General features: G+C 37.7%; 1 protein-coding gene across 4 annotated transcripts in view; it reads right to left on the bottom strand.

The window, feature by feature from the left end:
• The window catches only part of reps2 (RALBP1 associated Eps domain containing 2), a 66,645-nt gene that overhangs the window by 36,105 nt on the left and 6,573 nt on the right, over positions 1–23,967 (bottom strand). For 2 of the 4 annotated variants that reach the window (XM_088599327.1, XM_088599337.1), the window contains exons 3-6: positions 11,706–11,829; positions 10,975–11,150; positions 9,639–9,759; positions 1,683–1,789 (exon numbers count right to left, since the gene is read on the bottom strand). In XM_088599327.1, coding sequence (XP_088455453.1) covers positions 1,683–1,789; positions 9,639–9,759; positions 10,975–11,150; positions 11,706–11,829 — 528 coding nt within the window. Of the gene's footprint in view, positions 1–1,682; positions 1,790–9,638; positions 9,760–10,974; positions 11,151–11,705; positions 11,830–15,944; positions 16,058–20,453; positions 20,470–23,967 lie in introns of those variants that run through there. The other 2 variants (XM_088599354.1, XM_088599346.1) reach the window with 2 other exon arrangements.

Here is a 23,967-nt window from a genome sequence, read left to right as displayed (position 1 = left end):
TATTGGAACAGGACTTCCCTCGTTGGAGAATCTCGATATAGCCCGCTGCAGGAGCAAGGCTCACGCTATCATCAAAGACCCATTCCACCCTAGCCAGAGTCCGTTTACCTGGCAAGACACTAAACATAACCTTCGGTGTCGTAGGCCAGAGAGCTTTAAGACCCGAAGGAACAGGTTTATGAACAGTTTCTTCCCAAGAACAGTGTGCCTGATTGCCAAGGACATGCAGACCGCTATAACATATAGGAGCTCCGTAGGCACAATGTATTTTATAATGTATAACTTAGGAGCCATTCTTATGTGATTTTGTTTTGCATAATAGTGTGTACAGGTTGTGTATAGTCTTTTTACAGTTTGTGTATATAGTGTCCTGCTCAAAGTCTGTGTGTTTACCCTTTTGTTTTTATGTTTTCTGACTGAGAGAAACCGTGTAAGATTTCCAGTGCACTGTTTGTGCAAATGGCAATAAAGGTACCTGAGTCACTCAGCCAGGTGTGTGCTGCCATTTGAGTGAGCTAGAGACATGACTCAAGCTTGAACCCGATGCCGGGGTCATAGAGCTTAACCTATACTTCAGAAGGTGCCTTTACAGAGTTTGCCAACATGTTTTACTAGGACATTCACACCCAATTTAGAATCTCCAATCGATCCTTAACATTTTGCCTCACAGCAGAGAGCCCTGTACCTCCTTCACAAGGGGAGAATAACAATTGGCAGACTGGATTGTTCATTCCATATCAGGTTTTTGGTATTGTGACATGTTATATTCACTATAGTGATGTACAGAAGGTTGGTGGCAATTAAAGGAGTGGCACAGCCCTTACTGAAATCACCCAAAACCCCACAAGTGCTGAGGAAGTCATAGTGGTTGGTGTTTTGTTGGCATCTCAGAGAACCCTGGCTGACTAATGCCAATTCTGAACTCTACATTTTGAATATGACAAATATTTTGGAAACCAGAGAAGCATCAGACATAAAAAAATATCTGTTTGCCCTACTAAGCTTTGTCAAAAGGACATCACAATGTATTTCACGTGATGACCTTTCAAGAAATCTTTTGAAACCTAAAGTTCTAAAGAATCTATAGAAACCTTTCTTTAACAAATGCATGTGCTGAAGCTTTAGGTACTAATTGTCATTCTAATATTCGAGAATTTTACACTTTGTGTCTGTCAGTACAATATTTACACTGAAATTATTCTGCTTTTTCTGCTATTTACACTGAAATATAATCTTCAGCAGAACATATTACCATGCTGCCCATAATTTCTATTGTGGAAAAGTGGCAGATCAGAAATGGACAGGTACTGTACATGCCTCAAAAAGTAAAGTTGAAATGTTTCATCTTTCCTGTCTAAAGCAAAACTGACAACAGACTGGTGCATCACAGGCATGTATGAAAAAGTCTAAATTTTAATGCTGCATTCCAACCATGTAGGTAAACACAAATAATTGCAGACAGCCAAAATGCTTTGAATTCATACCTTAAAAAGGCATTTCCTAAACCTGCTCTGTTTTAAACATATGGTGCGAAGAACCAAAGCTAAGTCACGTTACACAGCTCAGAATGGGAGATGGGGGATGCAGAATTGTTACGGTAAACCAAAAAAATTTCAAGATATTGGAAAGCTTTCAAGATGTATTTTTTATTTTTAACATCACTATGAAGCACAACTGTTTACCTGAGTGACAGAGGAATGTGCCAGGCAGGGCTTGGCTCCATAGTTGCTAGGAGAAGAGCTCTCTTGCTCGACACCAGGCCACCCTGACAGCTTATTTTCATAGGGAACTAAACAGGAAAAAGAAAACAAATTGTGACCTGAAGAAAAATCAATTCAGAACAATAAGTGGAAAACGTTTGTGAGCATATATTTGTTAGATCTTTTGTTTAAGCTTTAAAAAAATAAAATGTATGAGGACTTGCAATTCTTTTTTTTCTATTTGAAAAGGGAGAAACTCTTCCTGTATACAATGTGGTTTTCACATGCACCTATATTGTTGTTTTTGTTCCATAAAAAGTACAGTATTTCAATGATTGCTGAATACATAGTTTAGTTTCTCACCTTTAAACAATACATTGTGATGTGCAACCCAGGAAGAGGTCAGGAAAGTACTAGAGGCATTTAACAGTGTACACAAAAAAGGTATTTATTTAAATGGAAAAAACAGCACATTCTTAAGACAAGTATGCAGTTTTAATAACACATATAAGGAAATCAGAAGTAACAGAATAACCAAACTGCTGTACACTTTAGTGAATTTATAACTGTGAAATCCACATCAGAAAAAAAAAAGTGGAGTCCTCTGCCTTTAAAGTGACTGACAGTAACCCTTGGCAATGCGAGTAATTCTCTCAGCAGTCCCCCAAGGTCAAAGATGATGGCCAGTAGGTCTTCAGATAACTGAGAAGCCCAGTTCAAGGCACACCTATTATCCGTCAGCGAGGACATGCTTTTGTGTACGAGAGTGGAACTAGTCACCCTGGGCTGGTCTCCTTCTTCTTCATCCATCGCTGCCGTTCCACCTTTGTGCCAGGTCACTGATCCTCAAAGTGTACATGCCTTGATGGGCCATGTGGTGCCATGTCAAGTGCTCAGCAGCTTCAGGAAGGTCAAAAGGTCTCCATGCTTGAGGTCAGCCTTGTCCATTTCTGTCTACAACCTCTTTGGCCACCCACTAACTGTTGGCCAATGGAGAGCTGGGAGAAGAACACTTGATGAGGAAGGCGCTTCTCAGGCATCCAGAGGCAGTGGCCTGTCAGTCTCCTGTTGATTTCTTAATAGCAAGGCTTTGATGCTGGTGGAAATATCATCATGGCAAGTCCTCAAGTTGATCTACTGCTCCACCTCTATCTGATCTCCAGAAATTGATGCAAGTAAAGCAGATGTAAACACTCTCAAGAAACTTAATGTGAACGAAACAGAGCTTCCAGGCATCCGAAGATCTATCAGCTTATTTTAAATTTGGTCAAGTGAGTCCTGAAGCAAACATTTCCACTCAACAGTCAGTTAATTAAATGCAGTTTAAAGGGCTTTCTTTGTTAGAATACTTCTCAGCTTGACGGGCCTGAAGTATCATGCTTAAAGCATGTGCAGCAGCCTGAAGGGGGCTCCCAGCTCTTGGCTGTTATTTTTGATTGAGCTTCCTTGCTGCTGCTGAGACTGGTGTTAATGGGAACTGTTGAGAGTATAACTGGAGCCCTGAGAAAATCCAGATTTTGTTTAGGGTAGCAAAGTCGACATATGTGAAAATGGCTGGCCCTCCGTCACATCTGGATCTTGATCATGACACTTCCACTGAGAGGTAGCAAATCCCTCTGAGAAATTAGTTGATGTACAGGTTTCATCAAATCAAACTACAATACATCATCTGTCAAAGAACCTATTACCTTCAGCAGTGCTGCTATTCAGGGATGAATCAGGGAAAGTACAGCATAAAAGTAAACAAAGCTAAAGGCTCAAGAGAAGAACTATATTTTTGCATTCTCTGGGGACTTATCATGATTGAATAAATAATAGTTTATTAACAGTTGGATGGATCAAGAAACTGATAACTGCAAAGACCATCATTACCATTATTAAATAGTCCTTTACATGTATACCCAAGCTACAGACTGTGATTTTATCTTGTTTAAAGTTTGGTTTTCTGTGTTTGACTGAAACCTGGCACATACATAACGATGGTCTTCTGTTTAACAAAACACCCACCTGGCTTACAGTTTGTTTGAACAATCTCACCCTTCCAGCCGTGGTGGGGGCATAAATGTATCAATTATCATTAACAATCTCCTTTTCAGTCCTGTTACTGTACCTACAGTATTCTCTCTTCTTTTGAGTGTCCTGTTTTAAATGTCTCCGTTCCCTACTCTACTATTACTGTTATTGTCATAGATCCCCCAAGCCTAATGATGTCTTTTTAGGCGAGTTTGCCAATTTACCTTTTTTATGTTTGAGATTTAAGAGGATCCTTATTCTTTGTGACTTTAATAGTCATGTTGATTCATGGCCTTCCAATTTAGCTAAGGATTTTCTAGCTTTGCTGGAATGCTTTGATCTAACCCTGTTTGTTCTTAACCCAATTCATAACAAAGGTCAAACCTTGGATTTAGTAATTGCAATTGGCTCTTTAGTTTTTCACTTATCTCATCTTGAACTAGGCCAATTACTTAACCTTTTCAATCTAGAATTTCTTAGTAAATTGGTATTTGTTCGAACTGTCTATTGGGTCAGCAACCAGTAGCCATATCACCCCGCAACTCACAACTGGCAACCCACTGAAGCTAAGCAGCTTGTATCTTGTATCTATTTCTCGTATCTACTGTATGAGAAATATCCTACTTTGTCTTCATTGTCTAAGTGAATAACTCCCACATAGATCTCAGATACCTTTACTGTACTTCAAGTATGAAAGTTGACCAAAATATGTAAACAGATAAATAAACAGAGCATGTTTGCATGCTCTATTATTCATTTATTCACATGCTCTATTATGTAAAATTATTCAAGGCAGTGTCAGACATTCTGATACATTCGGAAAACAGCATTGCTGGACTGAATGATGCATCTTTTTCCAACACTGTTTAATTTGGAATAGAATACTATATGTAGCTGCTGCATATTGACATCCTTCCTTTTTCCATACATTTCCCCTTCATTTCTTATTCTCTGCCATTTATTTAGATGATACTGCTTACTGTGCAGATTCATTGACCTGCTTGAGAAAGCAAACTAGTTTTCAAGGAATCAATTTACAGGCTTATTTGATTCATTGTTCCAAGCACAGTGTGTTAAGCTGGGACTGATCTCTATCACAGAATGCATAAGGTATACAACTGTCAATACCAATATCTATTGTGCTGTGTGGATTCCCAAACTATTAAATATTATTTATTTTTTTCTAAAAAAATACGTTCCAAAAGTGTTTTCCACTTTCTTTTACTTTAAACAAGAATATCCATTTCAAGCATTTCCTCACTCTCATGACAGTTCAGTACTACAGTACATAGCAGTTGTCTTGTCAAATCTGATCTGACACTTGCTGTTCTCACATCTCTTATCTCAAGCACAAATCTCATTCAATTGACTGGCATTATGATGAAGGAAAACTACTGTGCTTCCACTGTGAGCAGGACAAAAACATTTTCAGTAAAGGATAGCTTTAAATCAGATTTTATTCTATATGCTATATACATGAAGCCATACTGTATACCACACTTCTCCAAATACTGGTTCTGCTTTATAGTGTTGTGGCATCTGGTACATTACAGAATTACAGTTAGAAGTATCTAATTCCTCATATAACTGCTTCCATAATCTAGAGAGAACAATCTGTTGCTCAGATAATTGATCTGTTTCTGCTCCAATACGTCATAATAAAGGACAGCTTCACATAGCGATTTCAGTCCATTGACTACTTTTAAATTAAATACTGAACCCTTTAAGACCTTGCACAATACTGCTATTTGCTAAAGAATAGCCTTTGTCTTTTAAACTAAATGTAGGTAATTCCTTGAGAACAGCAACAAATTAAATTACCAGTGTCACTACATTTGTTTTTAATACAAACAATAGACAATTTGTGAAAACTATGAAGATCACTTGAACATTTGCTATGTATATGTTTGCTTTGTGCTGCTAATCATGTCGATTTCACCTTCACCTGAAGTTGTTCTACGGTCATTAAAAAGTCTTTAAGAAAAGAGTCATGGTTAACAAGTTGTAAAATTAAGAAAAAGAAAGGCTTGCTTTGAATATGAATTCCATTCCCCTCTGCTTGCTTTAAGCCGGTTTTGTATGCCAAAAGCGAGACTGATTTGATGAGGTTGTTGAGGTGACAGTCCTGAAGGTGACAACTTTTAATTACACTTACTGATGCTGATGCCTTTTCAGTGAGTTTTATCACCAGGCATGAGACCACATCATTCATGAAGTAAAACAATGCTTTGGGAAATATTTTACAGTGCAACTATAAAGAACATGATTGCTACTACCAACAATTAATTCCTCATACCGAGATAAGTATACACTGATAATTATGTTGGTACATAAGCTTGATAGTTAGAACTGGGAATAGAAAACACTAAATATAATAAAGGATAGTAAACAGATTAGTTCATTCTACTCAAGGGTATTATTTAAAATAGTTGTAGTCCATTACTTAATTATTTAATGCTTGAAATTTGAATAGGGATGTACCGGGCATTCTAGGACAATGGGACACCTGATGTTCAAGGTTGCTTAGTAACCAGTGCAGCAACAAAACTGAACATTAAATAACTGTTCATAAAACAATTCTTACAAAGAACTTTGATCACTTCTGAAACCAAGAGGAGATTTAACATCCTTCCCACATCTTAAGACTCAACCAAGGTTATCTGACCTCAGTGTGTAAACAAATGTATATCTGTTGAAACTTAAAAATCTAACCATTTAACTATGCTGGGCTTGGAAGCCTTTGAAGTGTGATATAATGTGCTTTATTTGAAAATGAACAGAGAAACTCATATTTGTCTTTCTCCTCACAATAACAACAACCAACTTTTGAGTCTTTTGCTGCATGGTTGGAGTGAATTAGCGATAACTCTCTCTTCAAATCTTACCTTAATTCCACATCTGTGAATGTAACGAAGAACTTGAACTGAGAAATGGTTCAAGAGGTAATCGGAATTAATAAACATCAGCTGACCCCAACTCTGTTTTGCTATTAGAAATATAAGCTCTGTCCTGTTATAGGTTCAACTGCCAGAGAGCTGCCTGACTTGGGTAAGGTCCTGGCAACCCCAAAACCTTTCCAAACAGCACAGAGTTTAAGGTAGGACTAAGAGCACATGCCTGCTCTTGCATTGGATATCCCAGTTCATCACAGGGCCATGGAAGAAGGGATAGTTTACTATAGCCAATCAAACCCACCCAGTATGTTTCTGATGGATAGGAGGATACCGGAGCACCATGAGTTCACAAGGAGAATATACAAATGCCACAGCAGTAGCACTAACCCCTACAACTGCAAGCTGCCCTTGGAATAAGTTATAGCAGTAAAAAGAATTGTTACCACATGATTAGCTAAGGAAAGTCATTAGCACCACACATCCCATTTGAATTTTCAGATGACCATTACTCACTTCTCTTCCTAAATCACGAGTTTTCCAAATTTGGACCCAAAACATTTTTCTCTCTTCCCGTTTCCATAGTTGAATATGAAATGGATAGTTCATCATGACCCTCTGGAGGCAAACAGTGGCACAGGTGCTCTGCTAAAACGGCCTGTGGGCTGCACAGTACAAACAAGTGCCAAGCCCGCTGTGCTAAATAACTCGTCTCTTAGGGGCTCCAGCACTCTCTGGAGACACCAAGGAGGGATGCCAGTCTTGCAGCTCTGAAGCCAGCGACCACACACAGCAGAGAGTGTCTTTTTAACTTACCACAGGCAACATGGCTCCACACCGGTGGAGAGGCACATCCCTCACTCTACCAAAGTGCACAGGATGTCGCAGGGTTCGATGTGCTGTTGAAAGCCGAAAGAGCCCTGGACTACCAGTCCCTGTCAACTGTGTACCGCTGCCTGGGGGATCCCTATCTTAGTCCACTTTACTCATCTCTAATATTGCTTAACTAAGAAAACGTAACCTGATCCACATGGGCTATACTTCTACAATGCTATATATACAGTACAGTATATACCAGGTGCATCAAGTCCCCTACGCTGAGCATATGTTTCAGTATATCTTGTTTATAATGTGTAAAATAAGTACTACTTTTTAAATGTATTCATCTTGTAATTTTAAGATGATCCTGGTGTGATATTAACAATGCAGAAATAATTAGCTGCTAAACGCTTTCAAACAATGCCTCTGTGGTTTGTATTAATGAATTTGCAGCTTATGGATACACAGAAAAATAACGGGTCATTAGTCTAGGCACAGAGTTGAGACGCACCGCTAGAAAACAAACAAAGAAAATACTGTAATGAACACTGCCGTATGAAGAAGTCAAGGCAGGCAGGATTTAGGAGTAAGAAAAAGGATGAAGGGATGAGACTAATAACGTGCTTTGAAAAAAACAACTATTTTTACTTCCACACAGGTAATGCAGGGTGCAGTAACAGCTGTTTGCACTGCATACTAATAGTGTTAGTGTCTGACAGTTCAGTGAACCTCAAGGAAACGCAAGAGACAGTTTTAATTAACATTATAGTCATGGAATGCGCAGAAATGTAGCGTAGAGTACTTCTTTTCAAATCCAGCATTTTGGAATATCTCAGACTGTAACTGACCCGCAGCATTAACATCTGATAGTAATGTATTTTAAAAAGGGCACATCACTGAGCAAACGATTATTGAAACCCATTTTAACAGAAAAAATAATGTGATAATCATGCACAAATGTTGTAATGTTAAAAGTATTATTTTGCCAATGTCCTGCAGGCAGGCAGGCCAGTAACTTTACCCTGAAGACTGCGCTGACAAGCTGTTACCCCTGATTAGGTTATGGTCACTGCCCTGATTCTGGGAAAAAGGAAAGAAGGGATTGCAAAACATGTCTGGAATCTAACAGCATTCAAGACTTTTAAATACCATTTCTTTTCCCCACGGTGCAATGCATACAAGGTTTTACTAAGCATAAAAGATAACAGATAAAAAAAAAAACAACCTTTGTCTCAAACCCACTGCAAAAATGTGACTGAAATTACTAATTTATTACTGGAAAAAAATGTAATTTTTGGTTAACTGTAAAATGTAAGAGGATATAATAGCGGATATAAAAAGAAGAGAACAGCTCTGCACTCACTCACTTTTACTCACTCTCTCCAGACCTATCTATCATGCTTCAACTCAGAAAATCCCCCAACAAACTTTTTTACATCTTTCACTGCTTTCCCTCACCTTCCTCTCTGTCACTGGCGGACATTCCCTCTTTCCTTGACTCCAAAGTCCCTCCCTCACCAGTCCCTCCCAACCTCACCTACACCTCTAGCTCATACTCCTCCCTTCCAGGGAGTTTTGATTGATTTGTCCCTTTATTTAATGCATTTTTTACTGTAATTCTTAAAAGGTACCTATGATAAAGGTATTGTATACACAACATATATAATTTAATATTAATCAAAACCGGCATTAGAAAGGTTCGAAATGAAATGGGGCCACAGTGATTGATCGTGATTCTAGTTTTGTTGCCAATTACAAATGCAAGAACCTCATTAAGCTCTTCTTGTTATTAACTTCTTTGGTCCCGAATTACATGGGTTACATTGACTTATTCTTTTTATACAGTACATACACATTTTGGTGACAAGTTATGAGTTTGGGTGGCATCATCTGGGTCAAATCCTTTGCTCCAGGTGGCTGCACCAGTATCCTCACCTTTATAGAGGATTGGAGCTCTGAACCCTCTGGTCAGCAGCTGGAGAGACTTAAGCTCTTTTCCACCCTGGCATCCCAAGCTGCTTAAAGAATAATGCCAATGAATCTTCCTGTACGGTTAGGTAGTTGGGCTGAGATGATTACAGCTCCTTGTGTTATGTGCTACCCACTTTCTGACTTACAGTAGATATCTCATGGGTGAATGCATGTTCTGTGAACACATGGCTGTAATGGACATTCTTGATACCTGCGATGAGGCAGGCTGTAGGTGTTCTCTTACCTGTGAGTGGCTCAGGGTTGTTTCTGTGTTTGCTGGAGGTGTAGCTGTGGGTGGAGCTGGGGTGGCTAGCTGGGGAGTCGGGTGGGGAGCTGTGCGGAGACCATGGAGGGGACCAGGGCTCCTGTCACAACACAAAAAACAAACAAACCACACATTCAAAATGACAAGGATTTTGTCGAGGTTTTTGAAATTAATAAATTACACGCATTCCACATACGAATACCTAGCTCAATGGATGTCTTAAAGATTTAGGAGTTCATGATTAATTTACCTTATTATTAATTACTTTCTAGTAATAGCAAAAGTAGTGATAATAAGTAATAATACAGAGTAATTAGTATTATTAAGCAGTAATTCTAGTATTTAGTCCTTTTGTTTCGGCTGTGGAACCTTCTTCAGTGTTTCTTTTCTTCTCTTTTCAGCGTGGAATAAACCTTTACTTGTTCCTTTGCAGCCCACGCATGCTGATGAAGCTACCTACTATAATTAGTACTTTATGATTAATTTACCATTTTATGAATTTGAGACTCATTCTCACATCATATCTCTCCCCAGAGCTGAGCTCTTAACCTGAGATTTGACCTTGGAAGCTAATTACAGGCTACACGATAATAATTTGACCTCAGTGACAAACTAAGCAGCACTTGTGGAGAGCAGTGATGATGCTTATCAGGGGGCTGTAAGAGTAAGTCTTCCCATGCAATGAAGAAATTTTAAAATCTGAAAAAATCTATGCCTTTCAGTACAATTTTTAGATATGTCCAATAAGGACGTAAGAAAGGATACAGATGGAAGGAGGGCATTTCAGAGCTGGCATCAGGTGATACGCACCCGGGCCCAGACCTGATAGGATCGCTGTGGCTCAGGGCATTCCCTACCCTAGGGTGAAAAAAAACAAAATGGCGCCCAGAATAACAATTTTGCACTGGGGACCAAGGAAATGTAGCACTGGACCTGGGCCATTTGGTCTTTTCTTTGGCAGCTAATCTGTGGATCTAGTAGCTGATCAGATGACCTCATTCATCCTCTCTTGAATTCCACAATCCCATCAAATCTTTCACCAACAAGTAAGCTGTTTTATCTGGAAAGAGCACACAGCTTATTTCATAGAAATAGAATCAACTAATAATGTACATCTAAGACATTAAAGTGAATTTCTGGGATTTATTTCCTTTTAGTTTTGGGCATTGTGTTTTTGTTTGTAGATTTTCACATCGACGCAAGCATGAACATGAAAGTGACTGATCAGGCTGACATACTGGGCAGGGCTGTGGTGAATGAGAGATAGTGTTCCCGAAAGGGATTTCAAGGAAGCACAGCAGGGGCCACTCCTTACTTGCTTATCAGCGGTACTTTCCGTGTGCCGGTAGGAGTTCCTGTCCAATAGGGGTCGAGGAATCATCACAGATGGTGTCCCAGACTGATGCCCCTGGCTGTCGGTGGTTTTGGAATGGTTTGGATACCGTAGCTCTGTGTCATTTTTCATCCCTAAAATTCTGGGGAGGGGCAGCTCTGAGAGCAAAGGAGAAGAACATTAAAAGCCACACAAGTTAATAGGAAAACAAAGTGATTAAAGGAAGATATACCAGCAAGGCAAATACCGTAAGGGGCTGGTAGAGCGCATCCTTATTTTTGAATACCCCGTTTTACATTAAAAAACAATATTAAATGTCAACATAATATACAGTAACAGATATTCTAATTCTAATTAAAAGGTCTTAAAGCTTACTTCCTAGAAACCTAGGAATATACTACAATAAGGTCACACCTGATGTTACTACATACTATACTGTGTTCACAGACTGAAGTGTCTAGCCTTTAAAAAGGAGTGTAACATCATTTTTAAGGAGGTAAATTCAGAAAAGCCTGAAAAGAATTTAACAGCTTGCAACTGATGACATTTCAAAAAGACGCTAAGGTTTCATTAAACAGATTTGAACAATCTTTGGGGGGCCTTTTTGCCTATACTGAGGACGTAGTTTTTTTTCCTTCCGATTAGAAACAACCCCCAATGTGTTAAGCTCCTGATCCAGTTTTGTGCTCACAAGACCACGGCTCATGACTTACCACTCTTAATGCTTTCCAGGCCTACCGGGAGACCAGATTGTGCTGCAGCTAATAACTTCAGAGCAATATAAAACTGCTTCGTGCCAAAATATCCCAGACGTTTTGCGCCACACACTTCAGTAATCTGTAAGAAAGACCAGACATAGACATAAAATGCTTCAATGCCTAAACTATTTACAACAAGATGTACAGTAAAACTAATATTTAATTATATTGTTCCTTAAGAAAAGCAAACAATTATAAAGAAATATTAAGTAATTGATCCAAATGTATATATGTTTTGAAAGAGTACCCAATTATGGCAAACCCCATGAGAGTGTATGGTACAGTATATACAGTACTGTAGGTGTTTGTTGTGCATTGTCAAATGTTTCAGACCAAACAGGCTGCTATGAAAACCTGCAATTACAACACTAAACCAATGTTCCATCCTGTTTGTGCTGTGCATATTTCAAGTACTTTTAGCATAAGTCCTCTTAAGAACTGAACATAATGAAACCTTGGTATAGTTTTCACGGAACGAGAACATGCACTTTGCTGCACACCAGCGCTTATCTGCAATTTAAATATCAGACTAGAAAGAGATACGCTTAATTGTGTTAAAAAAAATTAAGAACCACGTAGCAAACATTTTTGTGGCCGGTGTCAAGAAATTGAAAACATACATGTTTATTCATTTTAAAACCTTGTCATGGACCAAAAACATACAGCTCATTAGATTTGATTTATTTAACTGGTTTGTTTCAGGAATCTTAAAAAATAAAGCCTTTTTTATTTCTGATGCAATCTTTATATTGGCTTTTTATCAGTTAATACTTGCACTAGTGTTTTCAGCACATATGTTTCTACCTTCTTCCTGTTTCTAATCAGCAGGAAGTCTGATTGGCTTGCTTAATGAACTGCATTTTGATATTTCCAACTAGATATTTCTACATAACTATGTAGACCATGTGCCATGTCCATGATCCATAGATATGAATTTCTGACCTTTGTCATTAAAAGCTTTTCCTACCTGCCTGCAGGCCTTAGAGGGTTACCATAAATGTTATACTACAGAAAGTTATCAAAGGAATACTTCTAGAGCCTAACTGCTTGACACTACTGTCAATAACCTTTCAGAAACAACCTTAAAATTGCAACTTGCCTTTGTGTGAATATAAGAATATAAGAAAACTGTAATTAGGTGTAGCTTTTTATTGTTATGGCCAAAGTGTAGTGTAACTTAGCTACATTTGAAAAGATCTATTAACTGCCGTCATACATAAAATAATTAAGGAATTGTATTTAAGAATTTTTTCAACAGGATCTTATCAGTGATGTCTTCATCCTCCTAAATTCAACAGCTGAGAAATTGTAAAATTTCAAAAGCTCAGTCCTCAGTCTAGGTCTTAAAGACAGCTGAGCTGAAATCAATAAAAGTCTCCATCCATTCATCTTCTAACTGCTTCATCCAATTCAGGCTAATGGGGGAGTCACAGCCTATCAAGGATACAAGGCAGGATACACCCTAAATGGGATGCTAGCCCATCGCAGAGCATTAAAAAAAATTAAGACATTAAATTAAGAAACTCTGGCAACCCTTTTGAAGAAAACAATTTCCCATTAATGAATTGTTGGTTCCAATGAGTACGTTACAATTATTTATTTCTAAAGTTATTTCTTCTGGTCTCGGCAAATGAATAGCAGAGCAAGGAAGATGACAGAAAATGTAAGCACCTAATTTAAGTTCATAATATAAGCTCCTAAATGATTTTGTAGACATTGAAAATAAAATAAAAAACATTAGGAGGAGCTACAGTATGTGAAATTAATAAAATCTAAAAATTTTAAAAAGGAGAAAGTGCAGACAACATAACATGATTTTACTTTTAACTATCTAATGAAACATTGTCCACACACACACACAAACATATTTTCAAGTAAACAAGCAGACAGTTCAAGGGCTACATGATCAGCTACAGTACAAGACATTTTGATGTATGCACTTATCTTAGACCAAGGACGAAATGAGACTGCGGCAACAGCAGGGAACAAAACCACATGCTTTCACTGATTTATATACAATATACGTTGAACAGGATTACTGCAGCGCATGCAGCACTCTGCTCAAATCTCATCAATGTTTCAGAAGGACTCTGTAAGTGAACATGCACGGCACAAATCTGCTGCACTGAGCAGAATCCAGCGAGGCCTATGCTACACCTTACTATTAAAGTGAGTTATTATGGAGTTTCCCACTCATATAAGGGGCTGTCTCCCGCTCAGTTTCAGCGGCTGCTTTCAGTAATTCTCCGGATGTGTTGACATAACTCTTTACTCTCACGCACATTTATCTCTGCAGACTGAAAGTTCAGTAAACAGGATTGTGCACTTTCTGTAAGATCAGGACTGAAACCCAGCTTTGACACTCTGATCTACTGTATATTTCTCAATGTGTCTGCCCTTGCATGCACCATTCAGGACACAATCAGTCTGGAGATGCTAATTGTTCTGGTTACTTGATTATTTATGAGGTCCCTGGTAAAGAAAATAGAGCAGCATTTTGCAGTTTCAGCGTAATTTTAATTAAGATTGCGCTTCAGCAATTACACCTTTAGTGCTGTAATATGTGCTGTAACATGTACAGTGCCTGTAGAAATACCACATGCCCTTCCTGGATTTTCACCTTTTGTGGTCTTACAGCCAGGAATTAAAATGCAGTAAATTTATTCTAGAATGATTTAAACAAAAAAAATGAAATACCCCGGTTGCCAAAATGTCCAATGTCCAATCTTAATACAGCACATCACCCCAAAAACTCAATTTCTACAGTACTATATGGATCATCATCCCATCAGCAGGGACTGGGGCACGTCTCGGGATAGAAAATTAAGTAAAGTAAAGAAAGCAGAAGGAAAGTTTGCTGCCCACTGCAAGAAAGCTGACACAGGAGCAAACCTTTCAGCATGACAATGACCCAACGCACATAGCCAAAGATACACTGCTTACACTGCGGCTTATGAACAAAAGGCCCAGTCATAGCCTCCGACATACTGCAAATCCAATCAAAAATCGGTGGCTTGAGTTGAAGACTGATGGCCATCGATGCTTCCCCAGGAATTTGACGGAACCCGAAAAGTTTTGTAACGAAGAAAGGTGAAATATTGCCAAATCTGGGTGTGCAAGGTTGGTAGAAACCAACAGACTCGCAGCTATAATTACTGCCAAAGGCGCTTCCACCCAGTATTAACTCAGGGAAGTAGGGACTTGTAAAATTATGATATTTTAGATTTGTATTTTTAATATATATTTATCCTAATAAAAACATCTGTCACCTTAAAAGTCTGTAGTAAGGTAAAAATCTTCATTTAATGCAAGAAATACCAAGATACTGACACAACAAAATATGTAATGTTCAAGGGGATATGGACTTCCTATAGGCAATGTATACAAGATGGTGGTACATACTGTAGTGTATAACAAGTTCATAACGGTTTGTATAAAACAGGTGCTGGGGAAAAGTTACGGTTATAAGTTACTTGTAACATATAAGAAAGGGATTACATATTAAAAAATTAACAAGAAGATGGGCAAAATAATTTTTTAAATAATTAGTTATATTTATAAATGTAAAGTATACAAATTTACTGTGTAACATTACAAGAACAATATTTTACACATTCATCTTAGGAATTTAAAAACTGATCTTTAATAACTCGTAACTGTAATGGATTAAGTTCGAAAACCAACCCCTGCCATCTTTGTATCAAAGAGAAAAGACTACTTCAGAGAGGACAAAAAAGGACACTGCTGAATGCAGGAAACGGAACATTGTAATGGCAAATACTTCTTGGATTGTCACTTACAGTATGTATATGGATTGTTATGTCATTTTTAAGAAATATTTTCCTGTTTACAGTATCTAAATATTGATCTTGCTAGCGGTAAGGTCCCAGTTTCTGTTAACAATTGAGCTTAATAATTCAACACCAATATTTCAGTTCATGGACCTGGACCTACAGCAGTACTTTTAAACAAAGTTAACAAAAATGGTTTAATATTAACAGCATTTCAAAATAAACATTTGAACTCAAGGCCACAAACAACTATTTTTTCTTAGCACCATCATGATAATGAGTGAGTTATCAAAGAGGAAATCAATTTCCAGTCTCCGCTTGAAGAGATGTCCCCTCATGCTGTTCCAAAATACCATGTTACAACCCATTCAGTGTCAATGGAAAAATGAGGGATTTAGCTCACTGTTGTGTTTAGTCTCTTTGGCATAAGCCATTGATTTGTGCTCAAAAGCTACCAATCAACAGTAGTCTTTTTGGTGTCCAAGCTTTCACGTTTCAGTTTTTTCATCCTCACAACTGCAAACAAAAACAGATAAAAATGACTGCTGTTAGCACGAAGGAAAAATCCAGACAGAAAAATGTCTAATGCAGGAATTTTAGTTACATTTTGGTTGCACAAAAGCAGTTATGCGTTGCATTCAGAAAAACAAAATCAATTTTGGTGTCGCATAAACTTAATTATCCTAAGACCACAAAGATGCACTCTCAGTGACATTTGTTTTCAAAATCTGAATTACTATTTACCTTTCTCAAGCTTCCTACAATCTGTGATTAATTCCTTGTTTCTCTGTTGTTGTTTTTTTACAATTAACGCTGCATTTCATGCTCATTTTCTTCAAATGAGGTCGGTTTACAGGTTTATTTGGGAAATGCACATCAATCATTCCCAAGATTCATTAACAGTCTGCAGACATTTGACAGGAGGTTTGCAGGTTATCTTACAAAAATATTACTGACACAAACAATTAGGCTGTGTTGCTAACAATACTTAAAATATCATTGCCATGTATACAGAAAAAATAAATAATACTATAACATCAGAATTTAAAGATTTAAAGCACAGGTCCAGTGAAATAAGGGATGATGTTAACACCCTTGCAGCCTCTTTCTTTTGCAGTTAGCAAGCAGTTGGTATTGATCATTCCCAGCCTAAGAAATGGATCTTGCGAACTCTCATGTGGGTTGACAGATCATTTATAACAACTGGCGCAGAAAATCTGTCTGACTGGTCGCAGTCATCAATCTCAACTGCAGAAACTGAATGTTTCTCAAGTTTGTAGGTCAGTGCTTTGTAATAATGGATTTATCAGACAGTTCAGCATGTTGCACATTACCCAGGAATGGAAGGGACAAACAGCGGGTGTTTCAGGAAATAACAGTTCTAACACTAAAACATATTGCTACATCGCCCTCAAAGTGTGTGATAAACAAATTTCACGGACCACAGACTGGCCATATATTGTATAATTTAAGCATAAGTCTGAGCTTTAATTATTATAAATTTGACAATGAGAGGAGAAAAGAGGAGTAAAAGTCTGGCAAAGGGATTTCTACAAGATATGAATCAATCCATTCTTGATCTGACTCTGATTTCTGTGAAACCCTGCTTCAGGCTACAGAGCAAAGAAGAATGAGCTTCAGTACTTTGGGACAAAATATTGCACAATTCCTTAAATGGAGTCTCGGCTATTTGAACCTCATAACTTCCATAATTTAGACTGAAGGCCATAGGGTCAGAGTTTTGAGCCAAGATAGTGGTTTACTCACAAAGCCATCTCTCACTACCTTACAACACGAGTGTTGACATTGTGTTGATGTAATTAGAGGAGTACCACTGGGATCTGTACTAGAATCACCGCTCTTTGTGAGTTACATCAATGATCTTGATTCTGGTTTAGTAAGTAAACTAGTTAAGTTTCTTGCTTCCAAGAAACACCACAGAAGCTGTAAATGTGAAATTCAAAAAGAAAATTCAAGACTGGACAAACAACTGGCAGGGTATTGCACGCATGTACTAAAAACAAATTATAAAGCCAAAATGGGAAACATTGAGCTATGATAGGCTACTTCTAAAAAAGATTTGCATGTTTGTGCTGAAACATCACTAATATTTTTCAGACAATAAGTGGGGAAGCAATAAAAACAAAATATTAAGCTATAATGTCAAGTGTGTAGAATACAAATCCAGAGATAATGTTAGAATTGTGCAACACTTCATTTATATTTTGTGTACAATTCTGTAACTTACAAGAAAGATTTGCTGCTCTGGAAATAATTCCGGGGCTTCAGAGTATGTCTTACACTGACCAGCCAATAGAACTGAACATTTTCACTCTTGACCAGAGAAGATTATTAGGAGAACTGATACAAGTATTCAAGAAAACAGAGGTTTTGACAAGGTCAACGCAGTAGATTGTTTCTGAGTGAACAGTGAGACATGAACAAGATGATAAAAGAAGAAACTATGAGGAAGTGCACTTAAAACCAAGAACTGGAGGCACCTGTTTACCAAAAAGGTTGTGGGAGTATAGAACAAGCTACCCCGTCATGTGATTTTAGCCGATATCCTGGGTTCCTTCAAGAAATGGCTGCATTAGGAGATCTTTGCATCAGTAAGCTAGCAAATACCAAATGGGCCAGATGGGCTGCAAGGTACTGTACCTCTGGTTTGTCACCTTTTTTAGGTTCTTTTTTCAACTCTGCATTAGACTGGCGCACTAGATGAGCCCAAGACACTGAGACAAAGCAAATCAATTTGTTCCCAGGAGTTTCACAGTATTAACGCAAGATGAATTTTGATTACAGATGACAATCCTTTGAATTCAATCCATTTTTGGTTAAGGCCATTCTATCACAAGTACTATAGCAGGATGGGACAAAAAAGCAAAACACTGCATGAAGTAGAGCACAGACCCAGACACCTGCTAAAGGGATTAAATGGGATATTAAATTATGCCGCTGCCCGTATACAGAAAAACATGAAGAGTGATACAGTAGAGTGGGCTGAAAAATACAGGACAAGTACAGCAATCCTTTTCCGGGGAAGGGAGGAGAACAGGTGGCAGCTGAGGTTGTAGAGGTATTGTACTATTAAACAACTATCAATACTGAATGCTGTGTGTATGGGAATGGCTGAATTAGTATTATTATTGGTACTATAGATGCATAGTCTAAAAAAATAACAGTGCATTCCTAATCAAAGTCCAAGGCTTGACTGTATCTGATGGGGGTGTTTCCAGTGGATAAAAAAGTCATTTTACAACTGAAAATAAGGGCCATCTTTGTAAACAAATGGCTGTGGGAGTCTGGGAAAATCTATACAGCCATGTTTTCAAAGCTGATAACTTGTCATCTTTCAATAAGAGGCTGGATGGGATCAATAAGCTAATAATAGCAACCCAACAAGCTACAGCAGATGGGCAAAATGGCCTCTTTTCATTTGTAACCTTTCTTATGTTTTCTGGCAGAAATAACCTGCTATTAAGAACCAGGTTTGTAATTTGCAGCTGGCAAGCAGCTCAAAGCTTCAGTTTAATCCAGGTCTAAGCAAGGCTTCACCACAAGGGTGTCTTAAAATGAACAAGAAAGTCATGGTAATTTGAGTTTTGTTGGGATTAGACATATAGTACAAGCAAGTCTGCGTAATTTTTACAGTTCTGCTTTCAATCAATGCCAATGGCATCTAAACACTAATACTTGAGTTAAAATAAATACATCACCCTACATATTAACATTTACAGGATTCCCCAAAACAATTCAGGCTAGTATTGATTAGAAATAGTAAAATTTACTTTTGGTGAATTGTATTTTAATTTCAATGTGTACATGTTGTTCTAAATTCTTTCTTGTTCATTATACTATGAATTACTGTCATTTATAGTATCTTCCACACTGACTATTATAATTTCAACTACGTATTTGTAAAATTGGCTTAAATAACACACATATTGTGAAAAATAAGTTAAATTTACTGTGCTCCTTAATGTAACTTTAAAATTAATGTCCTTAATTTACTGTGCACCTTAATCCTTGATGCTAATGCATTTATTTAATGCCAAAGAGAAACACTGACTTGTTAAAAGTGCTGCAGTGGATTAAATATTTAAATTCCACTTTAAATTCACAGCATGCCTCACACAAGTATACCACTTGTTTTTTTTACAATATTCTTCTTTATCACTAAGATAAATTTATTTAAATCCACAATATACTGCACACAGTAAACCTGCTGTACTTGCACAAATTGCAAAACAAAACAAGAGTTCTTACAACTTTTCATAGGATTACAAAATACTCCAATAGCTTCCAGTTTCTTCCTTAAAGTTAGCTAATGGTGCTCTTACAAAACAGTCAAAATCTTTTATTTAAAAAAAGGCACATATTACAATTACTATTCATTATTATGTGACCTTTCCAATGATGATATAAGAAATGTCTCCTGCCACATATGGACAGCTCATCAGGAAATCAATAGGCAATGTGCTTGTTTCAGTGTTTTTGATGCTGCTCAAGTATTCAAGCAGGAAAGGGTTGTACACCAGAGATTCTTTTATCACTTCATGCCAGAAACTGAAACAACAGGGCTGTCATATCAGCAGAAAAACCACCACCCAGTGACAGGAATCTCTCATGCACAGTAATAACAATCCAGTCGACTCCACCCTGCTCTACCCCAGGGCCAGCTGTGTGCTATCCATCCTCAGTAGGTACTCAGCCATAGACATAGCCTGGATCTGAACACAGGCTAAGATGAGCCACACTGAAGCGAATTACTTGCAGCCTGTTTCAGGATATGGATCTGATCGATGGTCCATGTGTTTAACATCCCCAAAAAGGAGAATTAGCTATATTTCTGTGCACGTGCATGCTTACATTAGAGTGATGTCCGCAGGCAGAAAGACATGAAACTTACAATCTTTTCGCTGTACTTTTTAGAAACATGGCATTATTTTGTTTTGCCGCTTCAATGCAAAACATGACGCGCATGAGTGCGTTATAAATCAATTACGAGCCAGGTCATGCCCTACGCAGAGAGAAGTCTTCTACAGATTTCAGGCTTCGTGCCTTGTTGTTGCAAAGCTTCTACTGGGCCTTGTTATGTCACAGCCTCTTCAAACTGCTTTTGGTGTGGCAGTACAGCGGCTGCAATCATGATGACCTCACATGGTGCGACTTACAGTAGGTGCAAAACAGCCAGCTACAAAACAAAGCGAAGAAACGGAGACGCAATTTAAAGTAATTTGGGTATGGTCCTGTACCTGTGAGCATGAATAAATTGTTATAGATATTACTGTACACAGCACTTATTAAAATGAAGTCATTATTCTTACTATGTTAATGTAAAAAGATTTTTTAAAAGAATTAAAAAATATATATTTTCCCAAACTTACCCTTAGTAAGTACCCCAAACTGAGGACTTTGTGTGTAAGCACATGGGATAACTAGAAATTCACTGCATTTTGTTATTATTTTATTATTGTATTTGGTAACATAAATAGCAATTTAATGTGGGATGTTTTACAACAAGGTACCACTTTTTACGAATTTCTTTTTTTAAATAATCACAGTCAAGATGCTGTTAAACTGTTCAGCGTTGTACACATCTTCACCTTGCAGACAAGTGTATGGAAAAAGGACAATAACACAGATTAAATGGACTGTGCTTTGTGTATGTACTTACTGTATATACCATCTATTCATTTTCTAATTACTTTATCCAATACAGGGTCCCATGTTCCCTCTGCAGTCAGACTTAATTATTCTCTTTCAGACAAGCAGCAGAAATGTACAGTACAGCACAATATCCAGTCTGAAACGGATAAAGACAGCTCCAGGGTTCTGACCATGAACTGCAGCACCTTGCACTGTAAAACAATGGCAATGAGGGCTTCCTCTCTCAGCTCAGACAGCGATGTGCTGGATGCAATCCTAGTGCAGCAGCCTCTTGTCAGACAGAGTAAATGGAGAGATGGCAGAAGTCTCCCGTGCTTTCACTGATTATATCAAAATGTCTTTATATTTCCTCTTTAATGTTCTTAATTATATAGTTTATCTGCTTTGGATCTAACAGCAGTAAGCCCTGCAGCAGGAGGAGAACAGACTCAGAGGCTTGTTAAAGATCTTTACCTCAAGTAAAAGCCAAATTCACTGCAATTCTGCACTTGCCCATCTTCTGCTTTGTGTAGCTAGGAGACAGACCACATGATACTGGATTTCAAAGGCGCTTAATTCAATGCAAAGGCAAACAACATGGAAAACATTTGTATTGTGGGGGAAATATTTAGAATCTCCGAAACCTACCATGTTAACATTTAGCAGCTGTTACATTTTCCATCAGCCTCTACTCAATGTGGGTGTGATAAACCTATGCTTGTGAAAAGCTGGTGATAAATAAGTCACCTTTCAATATGTTCTGGTTGAAAAAGTAATCTTACATTTGCGACAAGTCTACAACAGATATGCAATGCAGAAGAAAGGTCTCCGCTCTGGATTTAAAATGTAGATCATTCACTGTCTTCGTACACTGCCAGGCCATGCGAAGAACTGACCCTTGAAGAAAATGACAAAGAAGCTGCCAGGACAGGCTCCAACTCCACCCCAACGATAAATCCCCACAGCAAATGTGCCGCAGTAAAAATAATGTAAGACTATAAAATATATATTATATAGAATATATAATATATAATAGAATAATATATTTTTCTCAATATTTGCTACTGTTTTATAACCTACAACCGCCACAGCCCATTATATTATCGTTAGGTCCACATGCGATGAAGCATTACTGACACTGTGCCAGCGCCACAGTAATTCCACTCAAGGTGATGCCATCTCTTCTCACGCCCCGACGAGAAAACACAAGATCTTCAGGAATTTGCGATTAAATCTCTGTAATTAATTTTTGTATTTTACTTAATTTCATTTTAACTACGCCTAATAATAACCTATGCTAACCCCAGCCAAAAAAAAGCATAAACCAAAAGCAAAAGTCTAATAACATCCTGTACAACAGGAATGTCAAGTTATAGAATCCCTACTGGCAGTCGACTTCAGAAACAAGCAATTAATAGAGGACATGAAAATAATCATCTCTCTTTTCCAGAGCATTCTTGAGTTTATGAATGGGTACACACTAGTAGGATGATAAAATCTAATGATGTAAGCTTGAATGATACACTGACGTTCTTCTACCTTTTTTTCCAAATAAAGACTTAGCGACGGAGAACAGATGCCATAAACTTCATTTTATCTTTTGTAATTAGTCAAATCTCAAAGAGCTTTGAATACAAAAGGCTTCAGGGATCACATACTGAGTCAATAAAATTAATTCTAAAGAAACACGAAAAGCAAATACAAGTAGCTATTTGATTCACAAACCTTTTCTCCTATTCTTTCTGCCACTGTTAGCAATTTTTCATGCATTCACCATGCCAGCCTTAATATTTATCAGATGACAAACATTTACTGTAAATGCAAAAATACTCAGAATAAATAAATATTAAAATACCTAACAGCAAAAAATAAAAACAACTGGACTTTGCCTTAATAATCAAGTGAACATGTGTATAATTTAAACAATTAACTCTGTCCACCATATTGTACATGGACTACATGTGTATTATGAGCGTTACACAGGTCTTGACTACAAACAAGAATGTTGATTTAAGAACCACAAGCTTGTCAGGTGATGTTAAAACCTAAACAAGAGTAATCCAGTCTCCTCACCTTTTCACATCTGCTATTTTTTTATACAGTCTATTTAACAGGAACCGGCTTAGCTTGAATTTCAGTGGCTGAAACAGGTCTTGATAAAAGCACAATGTGGATGTTAAAAAACTTCGAGCCTGAACTCATGTTTCCAAAGTTAATTTGTACTTCTGTAGTTGAGAATTATTTTTGTTTAAAATAATAATTAGGAGAAACTATGGTTTTGTTCAGCTTCATCTTACTGAGCTTTGTTAAGAGGGCAAACTGAAAGAATGAGCATCCATAACTCAAAAGAGGCTGGACGCAACAATAAGGAAGTCCATTGAGCACAACTGCAAAATCAGGCTAATGGTGAACAAACTAGCCGCCTCACTCAGGATTTATGGGACATTGCTGGTGATGGCAATGGCTTCATGTTACTTTATCAACAGACTGAGCAGTTCCACTGCTGTTGATTAAGAGATGACTGAATTTCAAGCAGATACTGAATGCGGCTATTCATATTTTCATATCACACTGTGCAATATATTTTGCGAGAAAAGACACACTCAACAAAATAGTCACATATTTCCTGCTTTGGAGTTTTTCCATCTTTCAAGCCTGTTTGAGTATGAGCAGATTTTGCCAAAAAAAAAAAAGCATCAAACTATAAATATCCATTCATACAGGCGTGAATTGTTTGGCAACACTAGACCACTGGCAGGAGTCCAGTTGACTTA

This window comes from Lepisosteus platostomus, chromosome 2 (assembly GCF_059453375.1).
Source record: "Lepisosteus platostomus isolate fLepPlt1 chromosome 2, fLepPlt1.hap1, whole genome shotgun sequence".
NCBI lineage: Eukaryota > Metazoa > Chordata > Actinopteri > Semionotiformes > Lepisosteidae > Lepisosteus > Lepisosteus platostomus.
This window is presented reverse-complemented; position numbering and strand designations above follow the sequence as displayed.